Here is a 12,041-nt window from a genome sequence, read left to right on the forward strand (position 1 = left end):
TTAACTTAAAGTCTAATAGATAACGAGCCCTCGATGCGGTCACTAAGATTATATAATTTATAATATAATTAACAAAATATAATTAATAATAATACAAATACCGATTCGTAAGCTCATTATCTTCAAATAAGAGTTCCGTTTTAACATAATATATTAAATCGTTACTCTAATTTAATTTTAAATTGATTCTAAATACTTGACAGCTTCCTCTCGGCTGATGAAATGTCTCTCTGTGACTCTCTTTCTTAATACAAAAATTATAAAAAGTATAATACAATCTTGTTTAAACATTCTCACTCTAGGTTTTTGTTAATTACCTATAATTCGCTTATTTACGATCCTATAATTCACGCTATCGCAACGAGGCAGACGTTAATTTTTATTTACGTTTTATTTATAATTTTAATCCTTTTTTTTTTCACTCAAGTTTTGCTAAAGACTAGTTTCGAACTGTTTGAATACAGTTATAACGCCTGCTTTTTATATCATAAATTCTACGCTCTATACATGAATAATATAATTCTGTATAATTTACACACAATGTCGACAACTTTTTCGAATAATCGAAAGTCGTTGAGCCTTCGTATTTCATCTTCGCTATCAATAGATCTTGGATCTATTTTTTTTTTTTTTTTGATTTTATTAACTTAAAAAAAGTATGAAAATTAATTCTATAAATTTCGACAATAATTGAAAAACATGCAATCTGTAAGTTTAGTTCCTACTCCTTCTCCCTCTCTCTTCCCCACGTACAAAAGTATAGAATTTTATAAAATTATATAAATAATATAAGAAATTTTTTCACCAGTATTAAACAAATTGTTTTTTAATCAATTAATAGAAATTTTATTTAAAGATGCGTAAAAATGTTCGATTTTTGTTCGCGTTTAGATATGATTAGAATTGCTTTCCGTTTTTAAAACGAATCATCACTGATAGTTGACAAATTTTCATAGATAAAATATTTCTTTTGAAAGTCTATTAAATGCACAATAAGATTGTGCTTTCAAATAATGTATTGCTACAGCCAACAATTGATTATTGTACCATTTTTAAAAATCTTATTAAACGGTATATACCATGGCAGACACATGATGTTACATTTATATTACAATCTAATAGATCAGTCAAAAATTTATGATTTCGCGTATGTAAAAATATAAATAAAACTAGTAGTATAAAAAGTCTTATAGAAGCTACTTAATGTATAAAATTCATATCATATCAATCAAGTATCACTTAATATTGTGACTGTAATACAACGAAACATTAAAATTTTCATATACTTATATATAAAATCAATATGTATCCATTTTGTTAGTTAATATGTTTAAATACATATTAACATAAATTTTTTTAATACTTTCAAAATACCATAAAACACAAGGAAAATTAATTATAAAATAATACAAGAGAAACACGATATCAAACGGGTTGAGCTTACATTCTATTGTATATATATTTTGTATTTATACTTATGTATATTCCATTATATTATATGTATAAAAAAAGGTTACGATAAGTTATGAAATATAGTGAATTTTAACGTGTTTATCGACAGTATATAAAATATTTATATTTCAATCGAAAGAAATAAATAAATACGAAAATGGCAGTGATTAGATATTAGTGAGAGGTTTGTTTACTTATCCTGTTTAACAAACGTTACCCGAAAGCTTTGAAGATCGAATTCTTTTACTTATGAAACGAATGTAGAGGTATAGATATATATCTTGTATAACGTGTGATTTATGAAATTATAAAATTCATACAAAAATCGTCTAAGTGAAACAATCTTTAATTATATTCACTTCGATACCCTGGTCTCTGTAGTGACCTTACTAGGGTCTGGTAACCTAACAACTAATTGTGCTCCGTTTTGCATTGGTCTAGTTCCATTAGGCGTATTTATTTTGTTCATCGGTTGAGGTGCCGGAGGCAATACTTTCTTCGCTCCGCTTAATTTTGGCGAGCAACACTGTTTCTCGTCGAAATCATTTAAATTGATATTTGTCGTTTGATTCGGATAGATAGAGGTCTTCATCGGCGTACCATGTTCATTGAAGCCACAGTTTGGCCTCTGCTCGATGAGGTTTGTGTTCTGGAAGCTTGGTGGCAACATCTTGATACCATTACTGTGGTCGTTTAAGTTACAGAATGAAGGTTGTTGATCCGTGTTCGCTTTGAAATTCATATCCTTCGGATCGCACTTATATATTGGCGCTGATAACTGTGTGGAATTGGTTTTATTTGTGCTTTTATGACTGCTTCCGGAATAACTGGTGATAGATTCGTTACAGAAATCGCTCAGGTAAGTTTGGTTTATGTACCAGTTGTGCAGACGATGATGAATCTCCGGGAACTGCGGTCTGCGATTAGCTACTTCGTGCCAGCACTCTATCATTAGACTATAAATCATAGTTGGACAATCCTCGGGGCAGGGTAATAATTGCCGTGATCGAATCATGTCTATTACTTCTTGATTATTGTATCCGTAATATGGCTGTAAATTAAGATATATAACGTTTAAATATTTTATAATGCTTAATGTTTGGATAATTTTTTATTTTTCCTATAACATTATTTAGTTTTTACGATCTTTTTCCTTACCTGTAAACCGTAACTATAAATTTCCCATAATACAACTCCGAAACTCCATACGTCGGACTCTGTGGTAAATTTGCCGTAAAGAATTGATTCTGGCGGCATCCATCGAACAGGTAATAAACTTTTAGATTGAACTCTGTAGTAATCACTGCTGTATATATCACGAGATAAACCAAAATCGGAGATTTTTACTGTTAAGTTATCTCCAACTAGGCAATTCCTCGCAGCTAAGTCTCGGTGAACGTAATGATGACTGGCTAAATATTCCATACCTGATACGAAATTGATTTAATAAATTGATTTTAATTTAATAAATTTAATAAATTATTGTATATATATCGAAACTATTAATTAAAATTAAAATCTAACCAGATGCTATTTGTAATGCGATGTGCAAAAATTCCGGTTGTTCCAGAATTTTTCCGTTTCCATTGTTCAATGGAACGTCTGATCTTGGTGAATGGCAAATGAGAAACTCGTGTAAATCCCCTTGGGTCATGTACTCGAACAACATGCACATTGGTTCCCCTTTCAGTATTACACCCAGTAGGCAAATAATATTTGGATGCCTTAGGTCTGTCATCAAATCAACTTCCCGTTTGAAGTCGCTCTGTGTTTTTGGACTTGCATTCTCTTTCAACGTTTTCACTGCCACGTAAATTGGAGGTTCGCATTTATTGCCCGTTTGTAATTCTCCCTTATATACTTTTCCTATAAAAAATTAAAAAAAAAAAAATTATAGTTGTATATGTACGAGATTTGAGAATATATACTATTTTGTATATATATAATGTACACAATATGTAATATACCGAAAGCTCCTTCTCCAAGTTCTTGTAACAGTACAACATTATTAGTAGTAAATTGTGGTACTCTATTATTGGATGTTCGACTACTGCCACTACTTAATGTTCCTGTTCCAGGTGTTGTATTACCAGGACCAGCTAAAAGAGAACTCATTTCCATAGGTTGGGTTGTACTTCGCCTTCCATCATATATATTTTTGTCACATTGTATACCGGTTAACATCTAATATATAAAATATAAAGTATTTTAAATATATTATTAAATATTTAAATTTTATCAAATGTAAAATTTATCAAATGTATAATATCTAAATGTTAGATGGAATCTTACTTTATTTGTTGGCAAATGATTCATTTGCCTTCTAGATTTCTTGCTTCTATAACAGCAGCAATAACAGACCAATATGGTAACAAATCCTCCTGTTAGTACAAAACCAACGACTGCATAGATCCATAAATTTTCAACTGTAAACAAATTTCCATTCATTCTGAATTCTTATGTTAGTGTATTTTTAGTTGTATATAGAATGAATGCAACTTACCACATTTAGGTATATTACAAAATTCCTTTTGTGGTTTACTATCGACATAAACATAACACCATGGTTGTAATTCTTTATCACCTGGATTGCGACAATATGAATGCTTTCCAGCTAATTCGGGATAATCGGAAATCTGAAGATTAAATTCACCATGTGACCATTGCATACATGATCTTCCACTAATACTTGTTTTTACGATTCCACGATAAGATTTTCCGCTTCCCCAGTAACAATAGTCATCTATAATTAAAAAAAAAAGAAAAATGATTTCATTAATTATTATAAAAAAGAATTTAAAACTTACATTATTAATTTTATCTTTTCAAATAATAATATATTGTTATTATTAAAAAAAATATTAAAAAATTAAAAATACATACTTTCCTGTACATTGTTTCCTGAAGAGATTCCAAGAGTTAAACAATCACGAGCCTCGGGAGTATCTTCCATCGGTAAATCTGAACAATCAATTAAAGGCACTTGATGTCCAATCAGTGGATGTCTTTTAGCAATTGCATATTCTTTTTTGCACAAATCATTCTCTAACATTTCACATTCTTGTCGACAAATTCTTCGTAATTTACGATTGATCTCCATTCTATTAGATGATTGTGTTTCACCGTAGCTTTGATTTATTATTTTTTTATTGGAAGTTTTTCCATCTTTATACGGATTAAATTCTGAGGTAGGACCCAATGTGGGACTACGTTTTTTGGGAATATCATGAGCTTCTGTAATATCATCTGCATCATCTCCATCATCCATATCTCTTGATAAATCACCTTGATTCGAATTTAAAAAATGAAATAAACTTGCACTAGCTTCAGAATTTTTAAGTTTAAGAATACTGTCAGGATCACGACATATTGGAAATGCAGAAAAACATAATGATGGTTTTGCATAACCTTCACAATTTGATGAAACCTCACTGAAATATAAAAATAGAACAATTATTTTAATATGATCTGTACAAATTTTTATACTATATCATATATAAATTACTTACTTTGAGTATTTAATAACACCAAAAGCTTTCATCAATTTATCATCAAGTAATTCTTGAGTCATTGGATATGGAATATAAACAGATTGATTTCCTAAAAATTGTGCACATGTTTTTCCTATGTATACCTAATAGAATAGAATAATTTAAAATTTTAATGGATAATTCATAATTTAATAATGAATAAAATATATAATAATTTTTATGTACTTCGCATTTTCCTTCATGATTGTCTTTTCTGCCAGGAGATAATTGCATATTGACATTTCTAAGGCCGCCGATTGTATGAATGTCGATAGTATTAGTTTGAGAACTAGTTGGTTGTGGACTTGGTGATAATATACTAAATGGATTTGTTGATGCCAAATGCGAGATATGTGGCGTTGACATTCCAGTCCCTGAGAGGTCTAATCCATCTCCAGGCCCAATGCTATTGACAATACAAAGATTATTATAAATGTTTGAATGTATTTATTCAATAATATAAAAAAATTATAACAAATTTGATAGGTTAGGAATATAGTATTATTATTTTCTAAAATAATATATTTACATCATAATGCAAGCATATACATATTCATTTTTTATACAAAATAAAAATATTAACTTTTTAGTTCATTGCGTGAACATTTTATGTCATGATTTTAATCAAAATGAACGATCAGTTGTTTTCAAAACATAACCTTAATACAACTACTAATAGATAAAATAAATACTAAATTACGAAAAAAATGCTTTAAAATAAACATAAAGTCATACAAATTTAAATTTTCGATTCTTTATTTAACATACGTAAATTACATTTTTTTATTTATTATCGTACAAAATTCGTAGGTATTTTTTATAACCTCACTGAAATCAACAAAGAATGATCACCTTGTTTCTCTAATATTTGTAACATTTTTTTTGACACTATTTATACCATGTACAAAAATACATGTATTATGTAACAATACTAGGTACAAGAGTAGCTTCATATTTATAAATTATCTATTAAAATTTTAACAGAAATTTTATGTCATTTGACATCACATTCAGTGTCCATTTGTAAACTGTCGCTAATTGAAATTTTTGGCGGTTAAATAAGAAATTATGAAATAAAGTAATGTCTTTTTCAAAAATATATTTTTTAAGATAAGTAAAAATATATAATTATATAAATTTTGTAAATAGTTTATATACCTAATATTATTTATCTAGCTAGTATTGTTACAAAATATGTATATTTTTTTACATACTATAAATAGTATAAAAAAAAAATGTTACAAATGTTAAATTGTTTAATATATTTCAAATTCTATCTAAGAGTTTTTTCAAAGCATTTTAGTTTTTCTTAATAAGAAATATTTGAATTTCGAATTTCGAATATTTTGAATTTCGAAATTCAATTCAAAATTTCATTTTTAATATAGAAAAAATTATTTTAGAAAATTCATTTGCTTTACGTTTGATTATTAAATACAAATTTTAAAAAGTGTCAAAAATTATTTCAAGATTATTCTAAAAAATAAATTTTAGAATGGATATTTAAATATATCATATTGTATTAATAAATAAACTTGATATTTACCCTTCAATGAAATCACCACCACCAATCATATCCGGGGAAAATCTATCATCCGATGTTTGACTAATGGGATGATCGGAATGAATAGGAACTGTAAAATAAATTATTATTTAAATTAAAAAATGTTCTTTCTAGCAAATATAATAAATTCAATTTATATTTTATTTCTGTGAATATCTTGTATTCGAAATACAATCGAAAAATAGTCACATAGTGATCCTAACAATATGATACTTTATAATAGTGGATCAATTAAAATTGAATTTTTCTTTCTTCTAACATTCTATTCAAAGTGTTTTCGAAGAGAGGATAAATTAAAAAATTGCTCTTTTTGACGCTTGACACATCGCGTGGTCCTTTTGAAAATCTCCAGGTTTGAGTGCGAGTGCAAATCTGTATTTGTAATTACAATTTATTCATCTTCTTCCGTCGATGCTCATGTCTTTATGTTGTTATAACAGATTTTAAAAGAGTTGAGACACGATGAAAGATACTGTTCATTCATTAAAAATCCTCCTGCCGTCAAATTTTTCAATTTTTCTGTTTCATTTCTTTGCGTTTTTCCTTTTCGTTATTTTCCTTTTATATCTTCATTTCTTTTTTACCGTGTGTCCATGATTTTGTCTATTTATTTTTTTTTTCTGGTGTTTTTTCTCTTTCTATTTTTCCTTTCTTCTTGGAGATAAAGAAAAAATAATAACAGTTTTAGTTTCATTCGAAGAACAGGATGAACTTCGTGATTCGCAGCGAAATTAAATGCAGTAAATGATATCAAGTTATTATAAGATAGTTATTTTTAGATAGAAATCTTTTTGTTTTTATTTTCTCGTTTTTACATTTTACAGATGTAAAACATTTTTAAATTAGTTTTGCAATTATAGAGTTTTGTTGGAATCAAATTATTGATACTATAACAGATTCTCTATTGAATATTTGAATATGATTTCAACATATTTCTTTGTGGTTTGTCTATTATCATTTTATAATTTATTTTCTCAAATTAAATTAAAATTAATCAATTATTAAATATTTTCATAAATATTATTTTTATTCATACATATTTTAATTTATTTTGTTTAGTTTTGCATGATTTTCATAACATTTTCCTTAGATATAATGGAGAGTTTATAATTTATAGAGAAAATTTAAATTTTTAAAATATATATTAAATTACGTGTTGTATTAATGATATGTTAAAATTAAAAATGCAACGATTAACATGTACACATTATATCATGTTATTCGATCAACGTTGAATTGCATATTCAATTTTTATTTAATATTTAAATGTTGATTATTGTTTAAGAACAAAAAACAGGATTTTATAAAATTTTATAGTAAAATCATTTCAATGTTATGTATAATAATAAAATGTGAAATATATGAAAAAATAGATATATTCAAATATTTCATCTATTATTTAAAAAATGGAAACACTTTAAAATGATATAAATATTTCATGATAAATAAAAAAATATCTAAATGAAAAATAAATTTATTTATATATATCAATCAATCATTCATTATTTGTAAAATACAATAGTCGACGTAATTCAATTTTAATATAAAACGATAAAATAATAATCGACGATAAAATCCAAATAGACATAACAAAATATTCCATTGTATATTAATTATCAAAAAAAACAAAAAAAAGAAAGAAAAAAAAGTATACATGGAAATTCCACTTTAAATATGACGACGAATAAAATACACAAAGTTAAATCTAAATAAATTTATTTATCAAATTATCAAAATTTAGATCTATTATATTTCAAAATTCCTTTTTTAAAAAGAAAAGCATGTTGCATCAGTATAATTTCATTTCGTTTTTAATCATAGTTTTTTTTTTGTATTATATTTATGCGATTTCTGATGGAAACGTAAGAAAATCGAAGTAGATAAAAGATATATAAAAATAAAAAGAACAAGAAATGGAGAAAAAAATAGAAAAAGTCGTAAAAACTTGTGGTCTCGCGATGCTTTATATTCACATAATACAATTTTTTACGTTGCTTCATGACAACAAAAACGAAATATCCTGTATCGATTCTGTTTTGATTTCAATTATCTTTCATTACCTGGACATTGTATGATTTCCGGTCGCGAATTTGATGTGACTCAAGCTTCCGCCTGTATAGATCCATTTGCTTTATCGAATAGCATTGACAATGCGCGACAATCATCGCGATATTTCGATCACCGTTATTCTTTTTTATCACTTTTCCTCTTTTCAATTGAAAAGGTTGCCGCGCGGAAAGAGAGGAAATGAATCTCAGTAAAATGTAAATCGTGTGTAATTCGATCTAGAGAAGATTTGTTAATACGTGGATCGGACACGTAACCGCTGCTGCATCTCTCTAACGTTTCGAAATATAGTTGTATTGAATATTGCGTTAGAGTAAGCATTTTATCTGAGTGAATGTTTTAATAAATTATTTTTCTAAAGCCATTAAACGAATCATGCGAATTAAAATTTTTCCAAGAGAAATTAGAACTAAGATGAACCATGGTTTAATTAATTGCCATTCTTTGTCATTTTATTATAATTGAATAGCTTATAATTTTTAAAAGTATTGAATCACGCGAAATAAAATTTTTTTTTAGCCTTTCGAATTCTTTTGTCACGAATTGACTTCTATGTCACAATTCAATAAGATGTGTAAATTATAATTTGAGAAAAGAAGAAAATAGCTTTTAATAAATTAAATAAATTTTTAATAAATGCGATGATATTTCATCGTAAATACAGTTAAAGATAAAAATAAATTAAGGATGAAATTTCCACTAGATATAGGTATCAGAAATAAATATCAGAATAAACATGGTAAAAGATAAAAGATAAAATTGATAAAAAATTGTATTTCACAAAATGAACTTGAAAACGAATTGTCAAATTATTTACGAATAAACGACGAAGTGAATGGAAGAGCGCAAGTAGACAGAATAAGCTCCAGATGCGAACGGAACGCGGGGGTGGGGTTATTAATGACCTCGAGTTGTCTTATCTTTTCCATTTCCTGTTCGAGATACATAATACGTGGGTCGGACACGTAACCGCTGCTGCATCTCTCTAACAGTGCATTCGACTTTGCCACGTACGATCGCGTGCTGGAACTCGTTTCCATCGATAAGAATTCCTTTCTTTTCTTTTTTCTGTAACGTACCAACGCATTTATCTGTATCGCATCATGATACACATCAAGGATGTCTTGGAATATTTATTATATCACCATTATTTATTCTTCTTATTTATTTTCTTATTCTCACTATTATTTCTATATATGAATATAAATTTCAATAAGTGTAATTATAAAGCAAGATAATAATTATAATTAGATAAAAAATAATTATAATTAACATTTTTATATTAATTAATATTAATTATAACTAACATAATTATAATTATTATTTGTGCGATAGTTTTGAAAAATCAAAAAAGTTTTGGAAAGTTTCAGGAGACGTTTGCTCTTGAATTAATATTATTTGATAAAACAAATTTTGTAAGTATTAATAACAAGTTTGATATTAAAGCGAAAGTCAATATTGCAAATTATAGTTTTAATAATTATCTGTATTGTTTAATTGGAAGTAATTTATGTAATTTGTAATTGTAATTTATGTAAATTACCAATTCATTAATATTATTAATTACTAAATTATTATGCAAATGAATCCTGGTTTCAAGAATATTATATTTCAGAAATATCGTAATATACGTATGTAATTATAAAATATATACAGTAGGTGTTCATTAATGATAAACATAATGATAAACATGTATCGTTATCGAAAAATGAATATATAAATAATAACACAGTGAATTACAAAAATATTTTGGTGCATCGTAAATACATTAAATTCTTACTAAAACTTATAAATTACTATAATTATATCCTTGAATCAGTAAAGAATATCACATATTAAATTCTTCTGTACAAATCTAACGCGGGGATGGGAATTGAAAAATAGAAAAATTCTCTTTAGATCTTTTCCTTATAAAAGAATATACAGTTAGAAAAAAAGTATTCCGATAAAAATAATAAGTTATCCAGGTCTTGATAGAATCTGACTATCTCGCAAATTTTCACCGAGATCTTTCATGAGGATAGAAATTACGATTTGCGGTTAGGAATGAAGATAGCTCAAAGATCGGCAGGAAAACTGTCGAGGAGGAGAGGATAGAAAAATTTTCAGCCACAATGATGAAATAAGCCATTAAGTCAGCCGGGTATAATATCAAGGGAAGGAACGTAATCTCGTCTAATGTCGGGCAATGAAACGTAATAGCATAATGTATCACCGCGTATCGCCTGGCATTCTCGCTATGTATACCGACTTCTCTGCTAAATTATATGCAAAGTGTTGGGTTTTTGGTAAAGTTCTCTCCTTTCTGAATTCTAATTACTTTTTCTCGCGCGCGTTTTTAACGGTTACTAGAGAAACAACGGCTAACCAAGCCGGAATAATTCGCTTTTGGAATTAATTATCTCGCGGAAAGATGACGTTTTCGGAATCTGTTCTCGGAATAATACAGATACACGTATTCCCCGACCGTTTTCGAGAAGAATTTTAATTAACTTTAAAGGAAAGGAAATGGCGAATTTTTATTTCGATGATTGTTGATCATCATTAAAATTGTATTTTTTTTTTTTGAAATTATCGAATTGATCTAATTAATAATTGGAAATAGAGTTCAGTATCTAAATATATAATATACATAGCTAATTATAATTAAAATTATATGGAAAATAAATAAACATTTCTATCTTAAATTCTTAAAAGTTAACGTTATTTTTCCAAAAAATAAGTAACTTCATAGTAATAAAAATAAAAAATATAAAAAGTACATTTGGTATCAAATATATTTTAAAAAAAAATAGAAAGAAAAGTCCAAAGTCTTTCGCAAAATTGAGAATAATATAAGTCATTTTTAATATTCTATTCGAAATAATAAATTTAAATTTCTTAATATCGCCAAATACTTTATTATGAAATAAAATATTTGATATTTTCGATTTCCTCGATAAATTTCGAAATTTTAATAACCACTTTGTCGTCTCTTGACGAGCATCGATTATTTCCGAGGTGTTGTTTCAAGGAGATTCAGAATAAGTCAATTTTGCTAGACATGAATCAGATATACATAGACGAACGTAAGAAGCGCGGTTGGAGATCATGTTTGTCTTTGATAATCAACGACCGTCTCATCCATCTTGGTCAAAGGGTCAACACTTTTCCGTGTGCGACATTCGCGACTACTCACTCCAACGAATACATTATTCATGAGGCTGGCGTAGTAAGTGTTGTCCAAAATTCAATTCAGTAGCCCACGAAGGCAGCCGTGTACGTGATTTGCCTTCTGCCGGACTTGAAATCCTCGTTCTTGTTTCTTTTTTTTTTCTTTTTGTTTTTCCTTTATTCTTGCTTTTCATCCTTGCCTTTTTTCTCTTCGTTTTTTTCTTCTTTCTTGTTGCGCATTTCTCTCTCTCTCTCTCTCTCTCTCTCTCTCTCTC

The 12,041-nt window shown here is 27.6% G+C and overlaps 1 protein-coding gene across 1 annotated transcript in view; it reads right to left on the reverse strand.

Annotated features, from left to right (window-relative positions):
• Positions 1 to 1,550: 1,550 nt before the first annotated feature.
• The window catches only part of LOC102677061 (tyrosine-protein kinase transmembrane receptor Ror-like), a 282,377-nt gene continuing 271,886 nt past the window's right edge, over positions 1,551 to 12,041 (reverse strand). The window contains 12 exon segments of the mRNA XM_031511089.1: positions 1,551 to 2,503; positions 2,611 to 2,879; positions 2,977 to 3,318; positions 3,420 to 3,636; positions 3,745 to 3,878; positions 3,956 to 4,195; positions 4,336 to 4,883; positions 4,962 to 5,086; positions 5,169 to 5,388; positions 6,529 to 6,616; positions 9,519 to 9,604; positions 9,606 to 9,681. Coding sequence (XP_031366949.1) covers positions 1,808 to 2,503; positions 2,611 to 2,879; positions 2,977 to 3,318; positions 3,420 to 3,636; positions 3,745 to 3,878; positions 3,956 to 4,195; positions 4,336 to 4,883; positions 4,962 to 5,086; positions 5,169 to 5,388; positions 6,529 to 6,616; positions 9,519 to 9,604; positions 9,606 to 9,681 — 3,041 coding nt within the window. The 3' untranslated portion in view covers positions 1,551 to 1,807.

Source organism: Apis dorsata, unplaced genomic scaffold, assembly GCF_000469605.1.
Source record: "Apis dorsata unplaced genomic scaffold, Apis dorsata 1.3 scaffold_291, whole genome shotgun sequence".
Classification (NCBI taxonomy): domain Eukaryota; kingdom Metazoa; phylum Arthropoda; class Insecta; order Hymenoptera; family Apidae; genus Apis; species Apis dorsata.